General features: G+C 37.7%; 2 protein-coding genes across 5 annotated transcripts in view; one reads left to right on the forward strand and one right to left on the reverse strand.

The window, feature by feature from the left end:
- psmc5 (proteasome 26S subunit, ATPase 5) lies at positions 1–10,182 on the forward strand. Its single transcript, XM_037755258.1, is given in 13 exon segments — positions 1–106; positions 4,178–4,249; positions 4,346–4,415; positions 4,531–4,628; positions 4,719–4,775; positions 5,017–5,247; positions 6,351–6,368; positions 6,370–6,478; positions 6,583–6,773; positions 8,221–8,319; positions 8,406–8,516; positions 8,601–8,687; positions 10,016–10,182. Coding segments are annotated over 13 exon segments (1,221 nt in total). The 5' UTR covers positions 1–82; the 3' UTR covers positions 10,070–10,182.
- The window catches only part of LOC119479523 (MAGUK p55 subfamily member 3-like), a 25,461-nt gene continuing 8,285 nt past the window's right edge, over positions 10,178–27,353 (reverse strand). Inside the window, exons 2-20 of one of the 4 annotated variants that reach the window (XM_037755255.1) lie at positions 24,961–25,123; positions 23,829–23,947; positions 23,464–23,541; positions 23,220–23,300; positions 22,628–22,765; positions 20,419–20,500; positions 19,921–20,006; positions 19,722–19,796; positions 19,138–19,334; positions 18,939–19,003; positions 18,331–18,348; positions 18,018–18,059; positions 14,759–14,824; positions 14,418–14,576; positions 14,106–14,186; positions 13,331–13,424; positions 13,133–13,241; positions 11,786–11,905; positions 10,178–10,866 (exon numbers count right to left, since the gene is read on the reverse strand). In XM_037755255.1, the coding sequence (XP_037611183.1) occupies positions 10,678–10,866; positions 11,786–11,905; positions 13,133–13,241; positions 13,331–13,424; positions 14,106–14,186; positions 14,418–14,576; positions 14,759–14,824; positions 18,018–18,059; positions 18,331–18,348; positions 18,939–19,003; positions 19,138–19,334; positions 19,722–19,796; positions 19,921–20,006; positions 20,419–20,500; positions 22,628–22,765; positions 23,220–23,300; positions 23,464–23,541; positions 23,829–23,947; positions 24,961–24,997 (1,836 nt within the window). In that variant the 5' untranslated portion in view covers positions 24,998–25,123 and the 3' untranslated portion in view covers positions 10,178–10,677. The remainder of the gene's footprint in view (positions 10,867–11,785; positions 11,906–13,132; positions 13,242–13,330; positions 13,425–14,105; positions 14,187–14,417; positions 14,577–14,758; positions 14,825–18,017; positions 18,060–18,330; positions 18,349–18,938; positions 19,004–19,137; positions 19,335–19,721; positions 19,797–19,920; positions 20,007–20,418; positions 20,501–22,627; positions 22,766–23,219; positions 23,301–23,463; positions 23,542–23,828; positions 23,948–24,960; positions 25,124–27,353) is intronic. The other 3 variants (XR_005204693.1, XM_037755256.1, XM_037755257.1) reach the window with 3 other exon arrangements.

The following is a 27,353-nucleotide window of genomic DNA, read 5'->3' on the forward strand; positions in this document are numbered from 1 at the left end:
CATTTTATTCTCAAAAACCCCCGAAGAAGAAGAAGTCTTCCGGAAACACGTCACTCCTCAAGCGGAAGCAGAAAAACCCAAGATGGAGGTGGACGGAGCTGAGCATGTAGGTGTATTTTTTTCTGTCGTTTTCTGGGTTTAATTGTTGATATATAGTCAAAGTAACGTTTCTAGCACGCCGTGAGTCGAATAGGTATGTTAAACCGGTTGTGAATGAACGAATGGCTGTGTGACTTTGCTGTACATAGATGAAATAACCACTTAATTCACAACATTAGATGTTAGTCTGCCGGTTTGCTGTCTCATTGTAGCTAACAGCTAGCTCAGGCTCACTGTCAGCTAGCTCTGAGATAGCTACTCTGAATGACTGATAGCAGCGTCATTGTTACAATATACAACGACTGTTCAGTATAGTTTAAAGTAACCAACTAATAGTTTGAGGATGAGCACGCGTTAGAGAAGCTACCGCGATATCTCAGCGCGAGTTAGCTCAGGTAGCTCGCGAGCTACTAGCCTAATGTTAGTCAGCAGATTTAACATAGAGAGGTCATTATAGAGAGAGAGCAGATAACGCCACATTGTAGCCCACTTTGTTATTGTATTGTTGCACAAACTGGTTATAGATGACGGTATTTTGCTGTCTTTAAATAACGTTATGAAAAAAACTCCTGCTGGTTTACAAAGCACTACATCAGCAACCTTTACTATCAAAAGAGCCATTCAAGGCAAAAACAACAAAAACAGATTTGTTTGGAGCCGCAAAACATGTGCAGTGAGGTAGGGGCCACTTTGAGGGAAAAGAAATCTGGGATTACGAGAATAAAGTCATAATATTACGAGATAAAGTCATAACTTTACGAGATAAAGTCATAATATTACGAGATAAAGTCATCACTTTACGAGATAAAGTCATAATATTACGAGATAAAGTCATAATATTACGAGATAAAGTCATAACTTTACGAGATAAAGTCATAATATTACGAGATAAAGTCATCACTTTACGAGATAAAGTCATAATATTACGAGATAAAGTCATAATATTACGAGATAAAGTCATAACTTTACGAGATAAAGTCATAATATTACGAGATAAAGTCATAACTTTACGAGATAAAGTCATAATATTACGAGATAAAGTCATAATATTACGAGATAAAGTCATAATATTACGAGATAAAGTCATAATATTACGAGATAAAGTCATAATATTACGAGATAAAGTCATAACTTTACGAGAATAAAGTCATATTACGAGATAAAGTCATAATATTACGAGATAAAGTCATAACTTTACGAGATAAAGTCATAATATTACGAGATAAAGTCATAATATTACGAGATAAAGTCATAACTTTACGAGATAAAGTCATAATATTACGAGATAAAGTCATAACTTTACGAGATAAAGTCATAATATTACGAGATAAAGTCATAATATTACGAGATAAAGTCATAACTTTACGAGATAAAGTCATAATATTACGAGATAAAGTCATAATATTACGAGATAAAGTCATAACTTTACGAGATAAAGTCATAATATTACGAGATAAAGTCATAATATTACGAGATAAAGTCATAATATTACGAGATAAAGTCATAATATTACGAGATAAAGTCATAACTTTACGAGATAAAGTCATATTACGAGATAAAGTCATATTACGAGATAAAGTCATAATATTACGAGATAAAGTCATAATATTACGAGATAAAGTCATATTACGAGATAAAGTCATAACTTTACGAGATAAAGTCATATTACGAGATAAAGTCATAATATTACGAGATAAAGTCATAATATTACGAGATAAAGTCATATTACGAGATAAAGTCATAATATTACGAGATAAAGTCATAACTTTACGAGATAAAGTCATAACTTTACGAGATAAAGTCATAACATTACGAGATAAAGTCATAACTTTACGAGATAAAGTCATATTACGAGATAAAGTCATAATATTACGAGATAAAGTCATCACTTTACGAGATAAAGTCATATTACGAGATAAAGTCATAATATTACGAGATAAAGTCATATTACGAGATAAAGTCATAACTTTACGAGATAAAGTCATAATATTACGAGATAAAGTCATAACATTACGAGATAAAGTCATAACTTTACGAGATAAAGTCATAATATTACGAGATAAAGTCATAACTTTACGAGATAAAGTCATAATATTACGAGATAAAGTCATAACTTTACGAGATAAAGTCATAACTTTACGAGATAAAGTCATAACTTTACGAGATAAAGTCATAATATTACGAGATAAAGTCATAACTTTATGAGATAAAGTCATAATATTACGAGATAAAGTCATAATATTACGAGATAAAGTCATAACTTTACGAGATAAAGTCATAATATTACGAGATAAAGTCATAATATTACGAGATAAAGTCATAACATTACGAGATAAAGTCATAATATTACGAGATAAAGTCATAATATTACGAGATAAAGTCATAACTTTACGAGATAAAGTCATAACTTTACGAGATAAAGTCATAACATTACGAGATAAAGTCATAATATTACGAGATAAAGTCATAACTTTACGAGATAAAGTCATAACTTTACGAGATAAAGTCATAACATTACGAGATAAAGTCATAATATTACGAGATAAAGTCATAATATTACGAGATAAAGTCATAATATTACGAGATAAAGTCATATTACGAGATAAAGTCATAACTTTACGAGATAAAGTCATATTACGAGATAAAGTCATAATATTACGAGATAAAGTCATAATATTACGAGATAAAGTCATAACTTTACGAGATAAAGTCATAATATTACGAGATAAAGTCATAATATTACGAGATAAAGTCATAACTTTACGAGATAAAGTCATAACTTTACGAGATAAAGTCATAATATTACGAGATAAAGTCATAACTTTACGAGATAAAGTCATATTACGAGATAAAGTCATAATATTACGAGATAAAGTCTTATCTTTACGAGAAAAAAAGAAAATAACTTGAAAAATTACTACTACTATACATATATATACTAATATTATGACTATTCTCATAATATTGTGACTTTTTCCTCGTTATATTGTGACTTTATTATCAAAATCTCCTCTATTTTCCTCAATGTGGCCCTAATACTCCATCGTACCGTCGTACCATAGACCTACAACAATGATAAATTAAAATGTAAACAGAAAAACAGTTATTCATTTCAACTAATTAAAAAAAAAACTCCAGAGAGAGGAGCTAAAGAGCCACAGGTTGCAGACCCTTGCACTACATGGTTTAGGGCCAAAATACACTTCTGATCTTCTATGTTATGAGGCATCCAGATCTCTCAGGTCATCTGGATCAGGTCTGCTTAGTGTCCCCCAGAGTCAAAACTAAACATGCAGAAGCAGCGTTCAGTTTTTATGCACCACATATCTGGAACAAGCTCCCAGAAACCTGCAGGACCAACTCCAACTCCAACTGAGTTCTTTTAAATCAAAGCTTCAAACTTTCCTGTTTGCTGCTGCCTTTTATTAAACCAGATAATGATCTTATACTGCACTAGAGCTTTTACTCTTGTGTGTTATACTCTATTTTAGCTTCTATCCTAGCTTGCCTTGTTTTTATTTTCTAATCTTTAATGTTTTTTACAACTGTTTTAATTATGGCTTAATTTCTTTTGCACTTTGTCGCAATGTTCTTGAATGTTTATGTAAAGCACTTTGAATTGCCCTGTTGCTGAAATGTGCTATACAAATAAAGCTGCCTTGCCATAATTGAGTCAACACTTTAGCAGCATGAACTCGGCTTGATGAGTTGCCAATCAGTGTTCACAGGTGTTCATTGCATTTTGTGTGGTTTCATGTAATATGGCATTATTATTTGACATTCAGTTGTTTCAACTGTCATTTATCAAGTAAATACTCTGGTATATTCTCTGATTCTAGCTTCTCAAATGTGAGGGTTTGCTGCTTTTTGTTGTTTCATATTATTATAAATTGGATGTCTTGAGGGTTTCTACTGTTGTTGGACAAAACATCGTTTTTTTGAAGACATTACTGGGACTTAAAATGTTTCACTATTTGTTTTACATTTTACAGACCAAACAATTAACTGAAATTAATATTCAACAGATAAATCAATAATGAAGTTAAATTAAAGTTTGATGATTATTTTCATTTTACAGATGGAGATGGGGGACATTAAAGGTGGCTCAGGGCTTCGGCAGTACTACTTATCTAAGATAGAAGAGTTACAGGTAAGAAAATATTATATCTGCAAACTTTCAGCCGTTAATGTGAATTGTACAATTTCTGCTCGCCTGTCAATCCTGAATCGCTGTTTTTCTCAACAGTTGACAGTAAATGACAAGAGCCAGAATCTCAGACGTCTGCAGGCACAGAGAAATGAGCTCAATGCCAAAGGTACACTATTCTTCATCAGTGCATTTTGAAATATGTCATTCTATCACATAAAGCTGTATGGAAACTTTCCCTGTGGGTGAAAAAATTAAATTTCTTTCTGCTTTTTGTCTCTCAGTGCGTCTCCTTCGTGAGGAGCTGCAGTTACTACAGGAGCAGGGGTCCTACGTAGGGGAAGTGGTTAGGGTCATGGACAAAAAGAAAGTGCTGGTCAAGGTATGCTGTGTACTAGAATGTATTTTCTGCCACACTATATTTTGAGCATGAGTTGACTGTTTAAATTAACATGTGTCCTCATCATTTCAGGTGCATCCAGAAGGAAAATTTGTCGTGGACGTGGACAAGAACATTGACATCAATGATGTTAGTATTATAGTTATTGTCATTTTAATATTAGTTACTTGAATTGTTTTCCCACTGTATCTTTACAATAACAAAGCATTATGCCTTTCACTTGTACCCACCATAGAACAAGACTGAATAGCAAATCAATCGAGCCACATTTGCTCCCTGTTACAGTCATTTGTTATGATAAAGGAGGATTTCATGTCAGGAAACATTAAACCTGAAGTATTCTATCATCCCTTTGTCATTTCTGCATCAGGTGACTCCCAATTGCCGCGTGGCTCTGCGTAACGACAGCTATACCCTGCACAAGATCTTGCCCAACAAGGTGGACCCTCTGGTGTCCCTTATGATGGTGGAGAAGGTGCCAGACTCTACCTATGAAATGATTGGTGGTCTGGATAAGCAGATCAAGGAGATCAAGGAAGTGATTGAGCTGCCTGTCAAGCACCCAGAGCTGTTTGAGGCTTTAGGCATTGCACAGCCTAAGGTGAGTGATTGACAAGAGAGCTGATGATTGCACAAGAGCTGAACAAATGCTTTTTTCATTGTACTGATTCTTAACCCTCTGAGACCCGTGACTGTACTTTCAGAGACTGTAGCAGGTTCAGTTTTAGAGCTAGACTGAAGGTACTGATATCATATGAAACTAGAAAGCCTAAGGGACCATTGGAACAGGGGTCCCTTGACCTCTCACCTCAACATATGTGAATTAAAATGGGTTATATGGCTACCCACAAGTCTCCCCTTTACAGACATGCCCACTTTATGATAATCACATGCAATTTTGGGCAAAACCATGCAGTTTTTGTCTATTCTAAAAATGATGTATTTGAATATTTTTGTATACTGGGCTCCCTAAACAGTCTTGAAATTGCATAAAGTGGGTTTGACTGGAAAGCCGAGACTCTGGTGGATCCAGTTAGCCCAACTGCATTCATGTGTGATGAGGTTAGTCGCCATAGGAGCCATTTCATATAGTGAGCAACTTATGAGACATAATAGAGCATGTGAATGACCATCATATACTTCTATCATAATGTCCTTAGCCCTTATCATAGTTCAGGTCGAAATACTACAGTGTGCTTCTGAAGCTGATAGTGACACCACCATGTCTGCCTTGCTGAAATGTCTCACTGAGACACAAACCATGGCCTTTCAGATAAAGAAGTGTCTAAAGCCACTCTGTATATTGTTGCTTTGTATGAGACTTTTTATTCATTTTTTTTGGTTGCATTTTGAGATTAGTTGCAGGTTTATTTAAGAGTTGAGAATATTTTCTCTTAAAACCCTTCGGAAAATGTTCAAACTACATTGTCAACCAGCTAAAAAACAACTGTATTTAGGTTACTTGGAGATACAACGATCTTACATGACAACAGTGTAGGGCTGCAACAAATGATTATTTTCAGTGTGGATTAATATACTGATCGTCGTCATTGTTGCTTGAAAGTGACTGAAACTATTGATAGATGATCAAATAGTTGCAGGATAATTTTCTGACATTCAAGTAATTGTTGCTGCTCTAGTCATATGTTGTATCTGACAGTGTACAGACGGTTCAGATTTCTGTTGTGCTTTGAATGTGTGCAGGGCGTGCTGCTGTACGGTCCCCCCAGGCACAGGGAAGACCCTGCTGGCCAGAGCTGTGGCCCACCACACTGACTGTACCTTCATCAGGGTGTCCGGCTCTGAGTTGGTCCAGAAGTTCATTGGAGAGGGTGAGCTCTTCTGTCTCTTCTTTTATCAAATTCATTTCCATTCTTGGTTAATTTTTCAAAACTATCTGGTTTTATAATCATGATTTCTTCCTCTCTTGCGCCAGGTGCCCGTATGGTGCGTGAGCTGTTCGTCATGGCCAGAGAACATGCTCCCTCCATCATCTTTATGGACGAGATCGACTCCATCGGGTCGTCTCGTCTGGAGGGCGGCTCAGGTGGTGACAGTGAGGTACAGAGGACAATGCTGGAGCTGCTCAATCAGCTGGACGGTTTTGAGGCCACCAAGAACATCAAGGTAGCACACACACATGAAATAATTCCCTTTGTCTTTTGATCAGATCAACTTTTCACACATATACTGACTGTATTTCATTATATAGTTACTTAAATCATTATGCATGTGTAAATGTGGTTTTATAGTGTGCATAGGGCAGCCGGTCCCTCAGCTAAAGTATTTCTTTCGTTGCTAGTTATAAACAGATTTAAGGACATTTTAAAGTGTTTATTATGTACAGTATTTTCAACAGTTTAACTTATCCGATGAAGACATATTTTATATTATTACGACTTTTATATTGCCATTCATCTCTTCATATAATAGCATCCAGTTATGGATGCTTCACAGTAGGTGTTTTAAGTTGTAGACCAATATATCAATTAACACTTAGAAATACCTTAAATCTGCCATATTAGTGTGTTATAAACCATTTATTAAATCTTTATATACTGTTCTCAATGCACAGTATAAACTAGGGATGCACCGATCCAACTTTTTCCCTCCTGATACCGAGTACTGATCCGATACCAGTGTTTAATTAATAAGCTGTATGCCTCACTGTGTGAGGTGACTGGGATCATTTTTTATGTATAAGGCAACATCAGGCTCGACTTAAACATTGCTTTCTTAACTTTGTAAAACAAAACACAACAAATAAATCCATAGACATTTATTGAATTGATATTTATTATTAAATTAATAATCGTACATCAGCAACGTGGTAAAAAAAAATCTACAAAATGAACAGGAATCACAACTCAACTGTAAACTGTTAATGCAGCAACAAATTGGACAAAACTTAAACAGGAATTCAAATTACAGTATATAATGTATATAGTATTATATACATATAGGAATGAATTGAATAGATCGGCCCCATTGTCACCAATACCTGCTCCAGCTAATTGAGTCAGTATCGGTGCATCCCTAGTATAAACGCATTAGTAGTATTTATTTATACAACTTAATTATCCAAATACTCTAATAACAAGGGGTGTCTAGCTTTCCCTCTCAAGATGGTTCAATACATATCTCGATACATGGTCTCCAATACGATATAAAAATGATAGTGAACCATGTAACGATTCAATACGGTTTGATATAGCACTACTTCGTAACGATACGATTCGGCTCCAATCTGATTCAGTTTAACTTAATTCATAATATTCTCAGGCTGTCATATATTTTCTATACCAATATTGCTCATTAGCCATAGTTGTAATTTAATGATAAGAACCTTTATTTCAACTGTTGGTTGCCTTTTATCTGTACTGATGATGTGATGGAATACTATGAATTAGTGACATGGTGTCCCAATATTTCACTGCATCCACTGACAATGGCCAAAAACTAGACTGTTGACATCATCTGTACCCAACATGTATTGGTTAATTGTTACACCCCTACTAATAACTACATCAATTTGTTTTGTTATAGTTTGACTAAAATTCACTTTCTCTCTCAGGTCATTATGGCCACCAACCGTATTGACATCCTGGATTCGGCTCTGCTCAGGCCGGGCAGGATCGACAGGAAGATTGAGTTCCCTCCTCCAAATGAAGAGGTAGTCACTTGCACAGTATACACAAACTTTATACATACTGTGGGTTTTATTTTGTATTTGAGCACATCTTAATTCTGCACCATTAGGCTCGTCTGGACATCCTGAAGATCCACTCCAGGAAGATGAACCTGACACGTGGCATTAATCTGAGGAAGATTGCAGAGCTGATGCCTGGAGCTTCTGGTGCTGAGGTCAAGGTGAGAATTGGTCCAATAAATGGTAGCAGTTGGGTGGTAAATGAAGGCCTTTTATTTAATTCTCTTGTGTGTGTTTATCTTTAGGGTGTTTGCACAGAGGCCGGGATGTACGCTCTGAGAGAAAGGAGAGTTCATGTCAACCAGGAGGACTTTGAGATGGCTGTGGCAAAGGTTGGTGTAACCATTCTCTTGTACAGTGCACCTTCTCTCAGAAATCTGGCGTATTTTCATAGCCTTTTTCACACCACTGGCTCTGTATCCACCTACTTACATTGTCTTAAAATATTTAAACATGAAGCAGGTCCACCTCACATCCCCCTTGCTAATCCCTCACCTCATATTTTTCATGTTAAGTTTAAAGCTGAAGTCTGTAACTTTGAGCAAATATGAAAGTTATTTTTATATAATGCCACTATATCCTGACAGTAGTGCATGAAACAGATAATCTGTGAAAACAATCATGTTCCTCTGTGCCCCCCCTTTGCTCCTAATTCTCTACTTGTACAAACTGCGTGTCTGTTTAATTCCTGTACTGTACAGTAACGTTAAGTTCACCTCCAGTGATCACCTTATATTGCTTTTCCTTAGATAACTTTGCTTTCCACAGATTGTTAATAGTATTTACCGTTAGTATTGTATGTCGTGTTTTTAGCCTTTTTGTTAATCACCTCGGAGTCTTTAAATAGCGAAGTTAGCCAAAGCACCATCAAGTTTATGAGGAGTACTTTCAACTCTGCAGAGATTTGCTCAGTCCCTCGGTTAATGTAATGTTGTTAATTTAATGCAAGTTAATGTTAATGTAGAGTTGACAGGAAGTAACCAGACATGCAGTTCGTAAAACGGATATACGTCACACTACATTGTACAAGTAGAGAATGACATTTGCAAGATTTCACAGTACTGATGGAAAACAACCGTAGAGTCTCTAAGCAGCTGTCAATCACGGCTCACAAACTCCAATCAAACATGAATCAAGATTCTGTTATTGTAATGTGTATTTCTCGCCTCAAATGTTTTCATAATAATATTTTAGTGTACTGTTAAACTGTAAAAGGAGTTTGCTCCGGCTCGAATGTTTTCAACATGGCAGCCAGGTCACATCCTCTCATTTTACAGCTAAATAGTACACTAAAATGTGTTTCTGAAAACATTTGAGAAGAGAAATAGGCATTTCAGTAACATAATTTATATTCATATTTGATCGGAGTTCACAAGCAGTGATTGACAGATGCTGTAGAGGCTGTTCGGCTCTGATTGGTTGTTTTTGTTCGGACTCAGTGGAATCTTGCAAATGCCACTAGGAGGAAGCAGAGGGACATGAATTTTTACACAAATCATCGGTCTCATGCACCACTGTCAAAATATAGTGACAGTTTTATAAAAAATAACTATAATATATGCTTAAAGTTACAGACTGCAGCATTAATTTATGTACTTGAATACTGAATGTTTCTACTGGTGCCTGTCTGTTAAGACTGTTCCCTTGTTCTCTTCGCCAGGTGATGCAGAAAGACAGCGAGAAGAACATGTCGATCAAGAAGCTGTGGAAGTAAAAGGCCTTGTGTATTCTTGCACACAATGCAAAAACATATGTATATTTTCCTTCTTTTGTTTATGGTTTGGTTTATAATTGTCATTCTAGAGTAAATGGTTTCCCCAAATACTGGATGGTGCTTGGGTTTTATTTCTTTGTGCCAACATGGATTCAACACGTTTCTCTTAATTAATACAGACTTTTGTCAAAGCCAAGTCAGGTAACAGTTACATAAGTACAGTCTCCAGCATGAGAAGATGATCTGCAGCGTTATTACATTTTGTAAATGCTCGATATGGCACTTCACATTATAGCTGCTATTACAGTAGACATCTTATATAATTGATCATACTGAGTGCAGATCTTCAACTACAGCTTGAATTAGGAACCTAGTTCCTACATGCGTGTACTACCAACCTGTTAGCTGCTCTACTCCCATTTTACACAGAAGAATATAAAACAGAAAGGCTTGCTTGATGTTCAGACAGTGACTTGGCCAACTATTACAAACCTGTATGTGTGGAACGGTTAGTATGGCAGTGAACATGATTACTCCAACACCCAGAGGCTTCCTGCAGTTTAACCTGTCCTCCACACGCTGAGGTCCACTGATCGAACTTGAGCCAGTCAATCAGGCTTGCTCCTCACCCAGGACACAGGCACCCACTGACGCTCCATCTGCACCCTCTCCAGTACGACCTGGAGCTCAGCTAAGGCACTGACTGGGTCCTCCTTCACCAAGACGTAGTCCACCCAAGGGCCGTAGCACTCGTCCATCTGCTCAGCTGACTGTTTCATGTCCTGTAGGTCGTCCTCCTAGTCAGCATAAGGAAGGACAACACTGGTATACATTTTCTTTGATTTACAGTTATTTGTGCAAAGGCTGCAGAATGTTAATCACCATTAGGTGGTGAACAGAAAAGGCTGCATCTAGGCCCTATTCAGACCTGGTATTAACATGAGTCCTGAGTGATTGGATCACAAGTGGACAGCTCCAAGTATGTCTGTTCAAACCTGGCATTAGAATGCGTCTCCACATGCGTCTTGAGTGACCACTTCTGATCAGGTATCACTTCCCCGCTCTATATGCAAATTAACATGTAGTAAACACGTGGGTAATATAGCCGATATTGTGACGTAATATCACATGTATGCGAGTAGTAATATCCTATATATTTGTGAATTCTGGTACATTTTATTAACATCAAAATATAAGGTTATTGTATCGGCGGTCCCTGGGGCAGGCAACAGCAGGTACAGAGCTTCAGAGAGCGAGCCGGCGGGTGTCAGCTCAGTGCAAAGCACCGGAACAAAAACTCAGACAGTATGATAATAATGCACTGTGAGTGCCTAGTCTTATAGTCTGTAGATATGTAGATAAGATATATTTTAATAAATGTACCGACAGAATACAGTAAAGCACAGAAGTTTTTATGCTGCGAGGCAAACAAGCGCTCGCGTCCGCCCGCCTATTCACACGAGGAGCGCAGCAGGACGTCAGTGTGTCCTGGGTCACATTCGCGTACACACTGCTGAAAGAATGTGGCCATATGTGGCTCAGACCACCTCTGAATGTGGTCTGAGCGGTCGGATCTCAATGCATATTGAGTGCATTCACACCTGTACTTGGAGCTGTCCACTTGTGATGTTAATACCAGGTCTAAACAGGGCCGTGGACTTTTATGATGAAGTGGTCCCTTTTGTCAGATATACAGCTTTGTTTCATGTAACTCACTGTGATCCCTGAGCTGAGTGAGGAAGAGGAGCCGAGTGGTTTACTTTGACCGTCATAGATGCGAGGCCTTACAAAGATGACATATGGTTTGAACTCAGCAGTACGTAGAGTCTTCAGGGCCTGAATGTGGGGGGGAAAAACAAAGCATATATGGTACGTCACAAAAGACAAGGATTTTACCACTTTTACATTATACTGTAGATTAAATGGATAGCTTGGGTGTTTTTTGAAGTAGAATTGTATGAGGTACTTATCCATAGTTAGATATGGTGATATTCATTTCTACTGTAGGTAGATGACTGTCAGCAGGCCCCCAGTTTGGAGAAAGAGTTACCGCACGGGAGCAAAACAACGTAGTGCTGTGGACGGGGGGCAGTAGTAAAACGTATTTAGCCTCCTAAAAAGGCTCACCTAAAAAAATCGATAAACATTAGTGTATGCTATATTTAGAATATTTTCACTGCGTTATCTTGACGCAAGAGCCCTTTCCAACGGGGAACTGAACTGAGAGAGAAACTTATCTATGCTTTCTTCAAAGCCACCTGACTCCATTGACAAAAACAGTACAGAGAAGTTTCAGTTCAATTCCCAATTGGAAAATACTCTAAATATAGCGTACACTTAAACGGATATTGATTTCTTGTTTGTTTTTTTAGGTGGCTAAAATACATTTTGCCGCCGGCCCCGTCCCCAGCAGGACATTGATTTGTTTCTGTGCAGTAACTCCTATCTGTTTCTCCAAACTAGGGACATGCCGACCGTCATCTACTGTAGGTAATACACTGACTATGGCAATTTAAAAAAAATCTAAAAGTTTGATTCTCTAGACTTGGTCAATACATAAACATTAAATACCCTCAACCTAACAAAAGAACCACAAGTGGGGAAGAAAAATCAGGGGACATAAAAGCCAATAAAACTTGTTACTTGAGTCTAAAAGCACTCTTGGGTTCACAGTGAACTCTGGATTGTTGTCTAAATCCAGATGTAGTCATGCTTTAAATGTGCAGAACAGAAGAATGTATATTCCAATTTTTACCATCACAAATCTAATTAAAATCCTTTCTGCTACAGTCTGCGTGAACTGTCGTGGACTTAATTGAGACAAATAAAATTAATTGCATTAATCTCAGTGTGATAAATAGTGTAGGTGACAATCTAGACAGATAAGACATTTCATTTTTGTATGTCACTGGTTTTAAATCCTCATCTTCTACATCGTAATATTATATCTGAGCCTTTGTCTTCACATGTATTAAATTAACAGTACAAGTACTTGCTAGGTAATGCAGTAGTAATCTGAAATGTGTTTGGTTGGCAGTGCTGCGTGTCAGTTTAGATGCTAACCTCTGGTTGCACATCCACCAGACAGAGCTTGTTTTGATCCAAAATCCCGTGAATGGACTCCAAACTGGTGCCGTACAGATTCTCTTTATACTCCCCGTTTTCAATAAATCTGCAGAAACACAGCACCATTATGAGTTTAATTATATAAACCACTCTCATTTGGCTCACAAGACATAGCATCCAGTGTCCAATACTCACTTGCCATTCTGGATGTCTGCATCAAAAGCTGCTTTGGCGATGAAGTGGTACTCGACTCCTTCTCTCTCATTACATCTCCTGGCTCGAGTGGTGTCTTCAGGTCAAACACAGCCAGCAGGAAGACGGGGTGAGAAGATGAAGATAACTGAACCATTGTATGTTTCAAGCTGAACATATTCTCATTGAGATACCAATCTCTTTTTTTTTTTATCTAATTGGTAGTCAGAAAAGATCATGCCATACACGAGGTCGATTTTTTACATCTATGTAATTTAATGGCATATAAATTAATGTATCAAGTAACTTAATTAATTGATGATCCATTAATTAGTCACATAAAAAAATATCAAGTCACTACGAGTTTAATAGTGCGCAACAGGAATCCATGATACATCTTGCATTATTTAAGTTTGTGTTTTGTGCCCTTATTATAAATTCTTACCTTTTTAGTACATGTGAGTGAGAGCCTGTGTATGGAGTGTAACCATATGCATCAAGCACCAGAGTTGAGTATGAGTGTTTGTCACACTGTCTACTCCAAAACAGCACATAGTATTAAACTTTTACTCATAAGCTGCTTGCACTAACAACAACATGTAATCCGTCTCTCACTGTAGCTAATTAGTTTTGGTGTGGTTTTGCATAAAACCATCCAGGGGATGACAATGTCTGCAAAAGTGGATTAAGTTTATTTAAATCCTAGATTACAGCTACTAAGCGGTACTCTGTGGTTAAGATGCTTGCATTTAAAAAAGGAAATATTTAAAAGACTTACGAGGCACAGCCAAACCAAAACGTTGAGGATTTTCAGCGATCACCTTCTGTTTGAGCTCAGTGATCCGAGCTCCCAGGGAACCTGTGACCACATACAAAACAGAATAAATAACTGAATAGACAGCGAAACACAATCATGTGCTCAGGAAAAATACCTCTCAGATAAACACCTGATTCTACTCTGTGCATTGTGGTTCTGCCACACGTGAAAAACACTGTAAAGGTCTTACTTAGGAGACTTATATTTAGATCTAAAATGAACAGCAGCATACCATAGTTTCTTCAATGTCACCAAATCCCACAGTGAACTTACCTATCAGTACTATAAGACGGGGCCTTTCACCAGGGCGGGGCAGATATTGTGTTACTTCTTCGTAAATCAGGAACTCGGTGTGATTGGCGTCTGGAGTTTGGGGTTCTCCTGGTGAACCCTGCCGATCTTTCCTGAGGCGGAAGCTTCTGCGCAGGCCGGCTGTGGTCAAGGAAATGCAAAAATTTAAACTTTGACATTTTAAGTTAATGGTTTAATAAACAGCAAACAGAAAATTCCATCAATTTCAAATCAGTTTTCAATCATTTCTCGCTCTGATTAAAATTCAAATCCTGTGCCATACATCACACAACACAGACACCGTTAGAAATCAGTAAGAGTACCTGAGTAAAAATCCCATGAGAGAGCATGGCCACAGAAGGCAGGGGAAGCCTTACTCTTGGGAGAAACTACAGCTCGTATTAGACCATTTATTCAACCAGCTTAAAACCCCACAACAGAATAGAAGCTTGGAAGCCATGCATGCTGCGTCTACCTCTTCACCAAACACAAACAAAGCACCTTTAGCGTGTAGCGGGAGATAAGCACAGTGAGATAAATGAGGTGCCACAGAGACACTGTGAAAAGCTTGGTTGCCGCCAGATAAACAAGTCCAAACACATAAAGTGCTGAGCTTCTTAATCCAAAGCGAGGGCAAGAAGATACACCCACACAACAAACACACTGCCACTCATCAATCCTGACATCAGTGACTGTTAAAGCAGAAGTCCAGCTATTTTTAACCTCTACAGTTTTCACATCATTATCCATCAAACTAATCACAATTGTTTCAGTGTGGAGCTACTTGCTTGTTAGTGCTGCTTAATAAGTAATAAGCGATTCTTTAAGTAAGGGATAATGTACAGTAAGCCTTTCACAACAATGACCGGCTAGCTGTACATTATCCCGCTTATTACACGGCTACTTACTTATCAGAACTGCGCCAATAGCAACGGTCTGCTATAAAGAAATAACAGACCGTAGAACGTCGTGATTGACCATTCAGAATCAGAATCACAACAATGATGTTAACCATGCCATTTTAACATGGTTATCATCTTGTTAGCATGTTGAAGTATGACATTTTGAGTTAATGATGGCACTAAAGAAAAAGTTAAGGGATCACCAAAGTCATTACAGTTCATCCTAAAGGGGAATATGAACGGTTACTCCAAATTTGATGGTAATCCATCCAATAGTTGTTGAGACATTTCACTCAAAACCACATATATCGTTCTTGGTGGCACTGGAGGAAAAGTCAAGGGATCACTAGAGTCATTAGGCTGCATCTTCTGGGGACAAAAAAATGTCTGTAATAAATATGATGGCATAACGTAGTTGTTGAGATATTTCAGTCTGGACTGACATTGCCATCCCTAGAGCCATATCGCTAACGTGACTATGAATTAATGATTAATACATCATTACACATGTTTTAAACTCTTAAATATCAATGCTATACTACATACTATGTGATGAGTGAAAATATTAAAAAAGTAATGAAGGAACCATTTAACATATTTATAATTTACTTGTACAATCTGATATACAAATAAGAAATGAATACTGTGTATCTGGAGAGAAGCTCTGTGTAAGATTTTAGTAAGAGACATCATACAGATGATGTAATAAGATGTGAAAATAAGGTCCAGGTCAAAATGGCTGGGGTGATGTTTTCAGGCACAACAAACCCACGGAAGCACATTAAGTCACATTAAGCCAATAAGAGCAGCCAGGAAGCCTAATGAACAGACTGGTGAGATGCTAACTGATGTGAAGACATCAGTAGATCAGGTCAGGAGTGGAGGGAGAAAATCATTCATTGAATAGCTTTCTAGATGCTTTTTAGAGGTGTTTTTAATGACATACTATACTACGACTTTTATATTATGACTTTTATGACTTTTTTTATGGCATAATATACTAGGATCTTTTTCTGACATTTTAACGACATACTATACCATGACTTTTTTGGACATACTATACTATTACTTTTTATAACTTTTTTCAGCATACAAGACTATGACTTTTTTCATGAAATTTTTCAACATACTATACTATGACTTTTTTCATGAAATTTTTCAACATACTATACTATGACTTTTTTCATGAAATTTTTCAACATGCTATACTATGACTTTTTTCATGAAATGTTTTGACATACTATACTATGACTTTTTTTCATGAAATTTTTCAACATGCTATATTATGACTTTTTTTCATGAAATGTTTTGACATACTATACTATGACTTTTTCGCCATACTATACTGACTTTGTTTTTCATGAAATTTTTCACCATACTATGCTATGAATTGTTTTCATGAAATTTTTCGACATACTATATGACTCTTCATGACATTTTGCGACTTACTATACTATTACTTTTTCATGAAATTTTTCAACATACTATGACTTTTTTTCATGAAATTTTTCGACATGCTATATTATGACTTATTTTCATGAAATTTTTCGACATGCTATACTGACTTTTTTCATGAAATCTTTCGACATACTATACTATGATTTTTTTCATTGAATATCTTCGACATACTGTACTATGAATTTTTTCATGAAATTTTTCAACATACTATACTATGACTTATTTTCATGAAATTTTTCAACATACTATACTATGACTGAAATTTTTCGACATGCTATACTGACTTATTTTCATGAAATTTTGCGACATACTATACTATACTTTTTTTCATGAAATCGAATAAATTTCAAAAAGCCATAGTACAGTATGTCCAAAAAATTTAAAAAAAAAGGTCATAGTATAGTATGTCGAAGAAAAAAAAGTCATGGTATAGTATGTAAAAAAAAAGTCATCATCAAGTCAGCACACTAGCACACTGACACACTGACAGCTGTTGTTGCCTGTTGGGCTTGAGTTTGAGCACATATTTTTGCTAAATGCAGTACTTGACAATATTTGTCATTGTTTTGTGGTGTTAATTGATTTCCAATAATAATAAATATATACATACATTTGCGATTAATTGCGAATAACTATGGACATTCATGTGATTAATCGTGATTAAATATTTTAATCAATGTACAGTCCTAATTTTATGGCAATGCCAAAATGTCATGAAAAAATGTCATAGTATAGTCTATAGCTTTTCAAAGAAACGGCTTGTGCGGCCCCTGAACATGACATGACGTGCATGCATAATATTTTAATCATCCGCGAGCCATTTAAATACTTTCAGTAGCTTATATTTAATACACTACTTGGCTACTTCGACAAACTGCGCCCCCCCCCCTAACAAACGTCTGTCAGCTTAGGAATGACCGCTTGTAAAACTACTGGTTGCATAGCAACTAGTGGCACTTCGCGAGTGATGCAGGAATTACGTTCCGTTTGGTGGACAACTTCTGCAGTTTTAATGTAGAAGTGAGATGGAAAAGATATTTTGTTTTACGTGCACACTTTTCCTGTGCGGCCCTCATTCATATGCTGGCTCCCTAAAATGGCACCGATTCATCAAAACTTTGAGAACCCCTCTTTTAAAAGGAAGGGATGGACTTGTACACAGATTAAGCAGAAATGTGATGTTGCAGTGATTAGTATAAACTCATTGATCGTGCCTCCTCACCTATGTCTTTTCCATTCAGAGCACCCTCAGTGTCACAGTCCTCTGCAGGATGGCATGCAGGAAGAGAAGACGGGGTAAGAGGAGGGAGGAGAGGTTGATGTTGAGGGTACTTTAATGTCAGATCACAGCAGGTTAAAGTGCAGTAACTACATGTATAAAGGCAACTGTAAAAGGTAAAAAAAGGGTTAAATTGTGGAGGAAAAAGTGCAGCATAATTTGTGTTGTTGCTGATAGAATTTCATTTAGACCATGATAAGATGTAGTGAATGCTGGGATGGGTGCTGTTTTCTAACATGAGGGTTTGTCCACGTACCTCTCTCACCACGATCATCTGAGGTTAGCAATGCAAGGAATAACACAAAGCATCACTATAGAGTGACAGAATATTACAACTGCTAATACTGTGATATTACCACTGCTCTGCTCCAAGTGTATATTGTGATCTTAAAGTATTCTTTGTCTTGCAAATCTGCTTATCTAGTACTCCTATGTCCTTTGAATATATTTGTTAATAATTTTTACATTCAGTTCGAAAAGAGCAACACATTTACAATCACATTTTTATACTGCAAAATATCTAATACATCCAGAGTTAAGGAGTTTCTTTTATGCATGGAGATTACAAACAGGAAAAGAAGTGACTTAACAACCAGCAGTTGTTTTTCTAACCACGTTGTTTCATTTGACTTTTAAATTGGATTAAGAAATGAAACAATGGATTACGTTTTGTTTTTTTAGAGAGAGATTAACGTCAGATCCCCTGTTCTATTTTCATAATCTCTCTTTCTGTATCCCCTTGGCTAGATTAGTTTTGACCTGCAATACAAGCAGTATCTGTAGATCTAAACTTCTTGTACGTTTATGGTTACACTCTCGGTTATGGAGGACAATTTTTGATTTGCAGAAGTGAAATAGACTTACATGTAGGAGCTTTGGGGGACGTAAGGGCAGGGAAGGAACCCATCTTCATCCTGTATCTCAGGCGCCTGGAAAGAAAAAAAATAGAGGAAAGATTTATCATTGATCTGAAAAAGGCAACCTAGTCAGATATTTTCAAATCCTACACATAGTGGCTTTAAAACAGAGTCTTTTATTTGACAGCAGAGATGATGCCGACTACCTTTCCTGGAACTGTGTAGAGGGGATGAGAGCAGCGCGCAGGTTACAGTCACCCATCCTCTTGGCCTGCCACCAAGTGGCGTCCTCCTGGCTAACAACCTGAAGAATGTCCCCCCTCTTAAAAGGAAGTCCCGCCTCCTGGCATGGCGTGGCCTTGTCCTCATAGGGCGTGTAGTCAAACAAGGCCCGAAGGTAGACCTTTTAAGAGCAGGAATATCCTGTTAGCAATGGCAACTTTAAAGGAATAGTTTGATATTTTTGGACATATGCTAATATATTGTTAGATGAGAACATCAATACCACTGTCTTATATAAATATAAAGCTAGAGCCAGAAGCTTAGCTTAGCACAAAGACTGGAAACAGGGGAAAACAGCCAGCTTGGCTCTTCAGGAAGTCTTCGATTTTTGTTTGATTAAACAAATCTACGTCTATGCCATCTACGTGACTATGTCTAGTTTTCATTTGGAAATTTTTTTAAAACATCAAGCACCAGTTTTTAGTGGAGGAGTAACTGGTGGTTGAGTCTTTCTGAAGCAAACTGCTTGTATGTTTAGGTTGAATGTTGCAGGAAAAGGAGTCCTCACCCTGCTTTCCTTTAGTTTGTCTTCTTCTACAACAGCTGGAATGATTTTCAGTGTGATGGAGCCTTGTGACTGGGACTGATCAAACACATCAGAACATCATCATCATCATGTATCCGCAGTAATCAGCAGTGAATAATAACAGTTTCTGATCTAGTATGATGCAATATGACAAAAAGCTTTTTTTTTTTTCTTTCTTTACCAGAATCTGACTAATTTCATCCGGCCTTTTGTGGGTTATCAGGTTTCCATTGACCTCTCGAAGCTCGTCCCCTACGTGCACCAGACCTGGAAACACAAACACACACAAAACAAGTCTACTGAAAACAAGTCTACTAGCCAAGCAAAATACAACACAGAGAATCCCACAGTATGTATGTGTAGTTTTTGAGGCTCAGATATGAACAAAAAACAGACAATTTTCCGTTGGCATGAAGTCGATAACATCTCCATGGCAACAGCCAGGAGCAACCCTTGTTTGTAATCTCAAAATATGCAATCTTGTGGCACTAATCTCAAGGATTTGATCTCTGTTGACAGTTGATGGGGTTACACAACGTAATCTCACTTCTCTGTACATCAGTAGAGATAAGGAAGTCCTGTTGGGTAGGATGTTTTTTTAGTTTTTTTTTAGAGAAATTAAAGAATACAACTGACATTTGCATTGTGATATATGATGTGTGAACACTGTTTGTCTCACCACTGCGGTCAGCTGCTCCTCCCCTCATGATTCTGGCCACGATTACAGCTCCTGTCGCCTCATCTCTCCGGATGGTTGCTCCCTGGTGGAAAAGACGCAACGATGAATCAGATTTCCAAACACACACTGTATCTCATCTTCAGTTCACTGAAGCTGATCCTCTGGTAGGCGGGCAAAAGCTACTCATGTGAGGTTTTGCTGGAAAGATCAATAACGTGTTAGAGTAAATGCCAAAAGTCAGTGTGACTGGAGATTTTGATATTTGATCACCAAGATCACCTCCCTCTTTGTGCTTTAGCTCTGTTGGCTACACTGACAAAAGACGGTTGTTTCATGCTCTTGATATGCTAGTAATCATGTGTATACAGTATCATAGAGAATAGATTATACATAGAGGTTTTGCAATCCACCTCCTTTCTTTTCACCAGAGTTTTCTTACCCTGGGGCTGTATTCGAAACCGCATACCATACTAGTAGTACGTACTGATTCGGCCAAAATGTAGTATGCAGTATGCAAACAAAAGCAAAATTTACAGTATGCCAAAAATACCTGGATGTCATATTGATTCGGAAAAAATCTCCAGTATGCATCGGACCAGTCTACCTCGCCTACTGGATCCCACAATGCAAAGCGCTGGACTGCTACAGGCTACGGTTACAACAACAGCAGCCAAAATCGGCACATTTTTCGTCGCAATTTCATCACTAAATTCACTTCAGAATTTTTTTGAGGCGAGAAATCAACTGTGTAGATTTTGATTATTGGCAGTTTTTACGATATTAGATTGCGAATTGAACATTTAGAATAGTTTAGAAGTAGCGCCTGTCGGGGTCGCTACCTCGCCAGCTGGACAGTCACGCTCACAGACCGCTATGAGCTGACTGGAGCTCTCTCAAGAGACCGGTTTCCTCACTTTTATTTCCTTGTTGACGGATGGTTTGTTTAAATATCACAACAACAAATCTCCATTATAAAATGAACGGGAACCCGTGTTTATCTGCCTTTTTGGAGCTGTAAAGCTCTACAATTGCCCGCGGGCGTAGCTTCCTCGAGAGCAGTCACGCTCACAGACCGGCTACAGAGCAGCAGAGTGACGAGGGAAAGAGCAGCCTCGGACGAGCCAAGAGATACCTGCTGAGACAACATGACCCTTTCTAACATTAATCTAATATTTGTGAGGATATCATTCCACTGTTTGTTGCTGTAACTGAAAAAGCAGTTTGAGTAAATGTTGTGGATCAATGTCTCCTCTCGTTGATGATCCCGTTTGTCTTTCTTCACCATGAGCTGTTGGATTAAATTGTTTAAAAGGGTAGTGGGGCTAAACCTGCAGTATCTTATAAAGTAAATAAACACTGGTCACCCAAAAAAAACTTGTATTTTTCGATAATATTGCAATAGTGTACAAGACAAGTTATTTTTTTGTCCAGTGATTTAAGAGCTTTCTTTAAAAGGGCTAAAGCCTGGCCTAGCATAGTGCAAAATAAATCACTTTAACCGTTTCATACTGCATACTACTGAGGAACGTAGTATGTACTGTACACTGCATACTGCGTTTGTCAGTAGTATGTAGTAGGCGGTTTCAAATACAGCCTGGTTACAGCTCTATCAATTTTCAGCCCAGAGATTTTTACACGGTACACTTAAAGTAATTCATTAGAAGTTCAATGGAATAGAATAACATTGAGTTTTTTTTATGTGAGTTAGATGAGATGTCTGTACGCTCAATATGAAGCTACAGCCAGCAGTATTTCCCAAAATGTCAAACTATTCCTTTCTGTCTATCCATCACACATATAATGTGGGTTGGGCAATATTTTATCTCCACATGATGTAACATGCCATTAAACTTCCAGAGCTAATGTTCTGTGATCTAACTGGACTGGGTTTTAATAAGCAGATATTCAGCTATAATGTATGCTTGTTGCAGCAAAACCGGTGTCACTTCAGCAGGTGTTTCTGGAAAGTTAACACCAATCACAAATCTATTTTTTGTCCTTTGCTTAAGGGATTTCCTTGAGAATGGATTTTTTTATAGCATCTCACAGAGACACAGAGTCACACCCTGGGGCTCTCTAAAGCCTCAAAGCTGCTCCATTAAAGTAAATGGAGTTTTTAAAGCCCCACTTGAGGGCACAAGAATAATAGCTTTTGAGGAAAGGAAGAGCTCTTATTTTGTCATGTCCTCAGATGTGAGGCGGCACTCACCAAAGGCTCTTTGTTCTTCACCAGGCGGACGATCTTGACCGACTCTTCCTCCAGGTCGTCGTCCAGATCCTCCGGCAGTGGCGGCAGCACCGGGTCAAAGTTCTTTTGGGCCACTGTGTCGTGGGCTGACAGCACCGCCTTTACGAAAAGATACACATACAAATGCACAGATGGATTTAACGGCCTGAACGACAAAGGAAATAATACACCAAAGAAAAAAGTCAGGAAGAAAAAGAAAAGAAAAAGGAAGAATAACATCTCCTTCACTAGCTGCTTTTGCAAATGTGCATTCAGGTTTCACAGCCGTCATTCCTTCCCGCTCCTCAGAAATCCAATAAATTGAACATGATCACTTGATAAGAGTAATTAGGCTGTCTTGTCTGTGTCTAGGGGTACAGACAGCTCTGACGCTGGTGTTATGTAAAATATGATCAACTTAGTGGAAAATCAAATCAGAGCAGCTCAGGGTGAAAGCACCGAGAAGCAGAGTCATTAAAGAGATCAAACCTCAGAGGATGTCAAGAGGATAGAGACACTGTCAAGCTTTTATTTTTGGTTGTGTATGTGTGAGGAAAGACACAAATATGTGTACCTTGAGGTGAGGAGTGCTCAGCAGGAGAAGCAGTTCTCTCTCGTCGTCCTCCAGCGGCCCGTTCTGAAGCTCTTCTGCCAGCTGAATCAGAAAATCAGTGCTTGAAATAATAAAATCTCCTTGTGAAATACATTTACTTTAGAAAACTGCCTTTGTTGGATTACAATAAATGTTTACTTGGTATTTAATTACAATATTTTGCTTTAGTTTGGCTTTGAAATATCGAAGACAAAATTGCACCTACATCCTCTGCCAGACAGGTGGCGCTGTGTAGAACTGGAGTCGGGCTGTGTTTCTCATACTGCTTCAGTTTGTCATGGATCTGGGATGTACAACACATGAAAAGACACACAAATATACACAAACACACACAAAGAGTGACTTATTTACATTTGGTGGATGGTTTCCAAGAATCAGCTGATTTAATTAAGGTGAAGAAAAAATCTGGAATTTTTACCATTATATATCTAGACAGACATAAGCATAAGTAAGTTGTGGTTTCCCTCTAAGAATTGTTTTTAATGCAAAGTAATGCAGTACATGACTAGATGTCCCTTTGTCAAACATGAATATCAAAAAGTCACTTCTACTCAGACGTGTCTGCTGTACCTTCATGAGATAACCGAGGCTTTTCTCACTGAAAACGTCTTTGAGGAAGACCAGGTCCTCTTTATGGTTGGCATCAGGGTGGAGCTGAGAGGTGAGCAGGGCCAGAGTCTCATGTAGCCCTATGAATCATAAAAAACAGGAGTTATGTATTCATCACCCATTCAAACACCGATTTTCTATCTTGAACTATAAAAAAAAAAAGGTTGATACTGAGAATAGAAGCTTTTCTATCATTAGAAATGCATTATCATTACAGAAATAAATTTAAAAAATTGTGTCATTAAATCTTTTTCAAATCTGTTTGAACATATTGTATGCATTTTCTATCTTCTTTAGGGATCATAATGTAATGTAGGGATCAAAAACCAAATATACTTAGATCAGGAATCTTAGATCTGTTTTGATACGGTTTCATTAAAGCAAAACCATGATATCAGATTGTCTTCACTCAGATTCAAGTCCCCAAGGCCCAAAGCCTTCCTGAAATCCAAAACATTCCCTCTTTGCAGCAGAAACTATTTGGCTTAATTCATTTCTCTAAAATTACCCTCCTTTCTACCAAGATTATAGTGAAACTAACCATCTAACTATCATTTGTTGTAGGTTGTTTGAAGACCATTTACTGTTTGGGTTGATCCAAATATGACTAGCATGTGTCCTGAGCTACCAAGCGAAGTCTAAGATGTCATGTGAACACGTGGTAAATGCACAGAAAGGTTCTTTAAGCTTCTTTTTGCACTTGTAATCAGGCATCAACCTGCAGGTCTGAAAAGTGAAGCCAATGCTGAAGTGCTTTAAACTTGTATTCGTTCTAATAGCCAGCAGGAGCGACAACTCTGGTTGCAAAAGAGACTGCAACAAAAACGTCCATGGTCTCGTGTCACTTTTTTATGCACTCTGGCACCTTGTTTACATTCATAGTACAAAAAAAATCTTATTGTGAATTCATTTTGTTTTTATTGTGAATTAGAAAATGGTCAGCGGGCCACCCAGCACCCTAAAAAAAAACAAAAAATTAGATATGAACTGAACTGTGGAGTTATACCCCTACAGTATATATACACACACACACACACACACACATGGCATCAGAGAGTATTAACAAGTAGCCTGGGCATATGTCTGGCTGTACCTGTGCTTGCAGACACGATGGGCATGGCTTCAATCATTCAGAGGAGGCAAGACGGTGCAGAGAGGGGGAGAACAGGGAGGGAGGGAAAACAAAGCCGGTGAACTCTCTCCACTGGCTCCTTCTGTTCCTCACGTACGGCCAAGGTGAAAAATCACAGACGGAGCTGGGAATGGGAAAAAAACAAAACACAATGTGACTCTTAAATCTGCATTTTTAAAAAGGGGGATTAAACTAGGGCTGACCCGAATGCTTCGAAGCTTCGACAATTAACATGGTAATCGACCCACAAATCACTATTCGAATGCTTCGTTTTAACATTTTTGTATACAAGTATGTAATGATAATAATGTCTGTACAGTAGTGCGGCAGCGTCCCGGGCACTGAAACGGGGGAGATGGAGACAGACAGACAGAAGAACAAGCTCCGTGAAGCTTCGAATACTTTCAAATATTTCTCACTGAAGCTTTGAAGCCCAAAAAAATGGTATTCAGGACAGTCCTAGATTAAACTAAGACTTCTCAGAAGTAAGGGTTTTCCTCACAATTGTGATTTTATTCTGAGAACTCTTAATTTTTTCGTTTTACAAATATTAATCTGAAACTACACAGACTTGAAAAAAAACAAGAGTATGGTTCTAATAGATACAGATATTTTAAAGAGATCATCATTTCCATGCTGGTAGGTGCAACAAAAAAAGTAAAAAGTTAAGAGTTGTTGTTACAAACAGATTATAAAAGCAAAAATCTGACCTCTTGTGATGCTAATGGAGAGCACAGATAAGTTATACAAATGTTTCAGTACCTTGGACTCACTAAGTAAAGCATATATTTTCTCATTTAAAATTACTTCTGAATGTAATCACATTTTGAAAGGGAAACCGGCCAGCCATGCTCTGACAGTGACGAATCAACCCAATACTGTGCTGAAGTTTCAATATAATTAATGGCTGCTTTCATTACTGAGGCATAACGCATTCATTTCATTTCAAACTGTGCGACTGTCAAACTGGAGGAAAGTGAAGTCAGATCACACTACACACTTTTGTCCAATAGGATGCTTCACCTTGTTTGTCACCATGGCAACCCTACAGTACCGATGACTCTCCCTGTGTTTACATTTCCATCATCTCACAGATAAGATTAATTAACTGGGGTTTGGGTTGTGTCATATTATTCACTTCACTAGTTTGGCACTGTGTGCAGTGAAGCATGCAGCTTCAATCTGGCATCAGTAGAAGATTTGAATTTCTATTATGTATTTTGTTCAGGGCAGAGTTCCCACACCTTCTTAAACATCAAATTCAAGGATTTTCCAGGCCCAATTCCCTCATATTCAAGGACCCGACACGGATCAAGATAAATTACTGTTATAACACTTAGAATTATCACAGCAGAGTAAAACAACATATTGTGTAAGTTGAGCGAGAGATTTCTGTTCTATTATTACACCAAATATATAAAGTCAAGCACTTTCAATCACCAATGTCTATTTTCAAAAACTTTCAATGCCTTAATTTTCTTTCCTTCAAATTCACAAACTTTCAAGGATTTAAAAAGGACCCGTGGGAACCATGTCAGTGTTTTTTTCCCCCATTAGGATCGGAGAATAATCAATTGACAAATAACATGGCGACAATTTTTATAAGCGATTAATTGTTTCAGATGAGAAATATGTTGTGTTATGTTTTATTTAATATATTGACTTAAAGGCAGGGTGGGTGAAACTAGCAAGAGTACACTAGATTTTTAAAAATGAACTAACCGAAAAAACAAGCCCAGTGTTGCCAACTATTTTCCAATGAAAGTAGCTAGAAGCACTAGCTGCTGACTAGCTCCAAAAGTCCCCAAAGTCTGCAACACTGACAGCCCGTCGCTTCAGGCCTCCATCCAAAGCTACTCCCCCACAATTATCATTATGAACATAAACATATCATAATGAACGTGAACGGCAAACACTCACAGCTGTCAAGCTAGCAGCTTGTGGAAGACTCCGTTGACGCGCAATTAGTACACAAGCAGAGTGCACGCAGGCAGACAGGTAGGTAGGTAGCCCATCCAATCTTGACATATGGGCCAAATTAAATGATTGGACGAGTATATTACAGTCCTAAAACAGCCACAGGTACTGGATTTTTCTCTCTTTTTGTCAGAGCATATTGATTGCGGTCGAGATGTAGTGAATATTTCAACTAATTTAACAAAAAATGTTATTAAAATCTTTACCAACCATGCCTTTAAACATAGGAACCGTTCTCTGGTTTTAGTTTCTAAATTTTGAGGATTTGCTGCCTTTCTTGTAGTCGTCATCGTAAATTAAACATATTTTGTTTTTAGACTGATGGTCGGACAAAACAGATAACATTAAGTTGTCTTCTTGGGCTCTGGGAAACTGAT

The sequence above is a fragment of the Sebastes umbrosus genome, chromosome 20 (assembly GCF_015220745.1).
Source record: "Sebastes umbrosus isolate fSebUmb1 chromosome 20, fSebUmb1.pri, whole genome shotgun sequence".
NCBI classification, from domain to species: Eukaryota; Metazoa; Chordata; class Actinopteri; order Perciformes; family Sebastidae; genus Sebastes; species Sebastes umbrosus.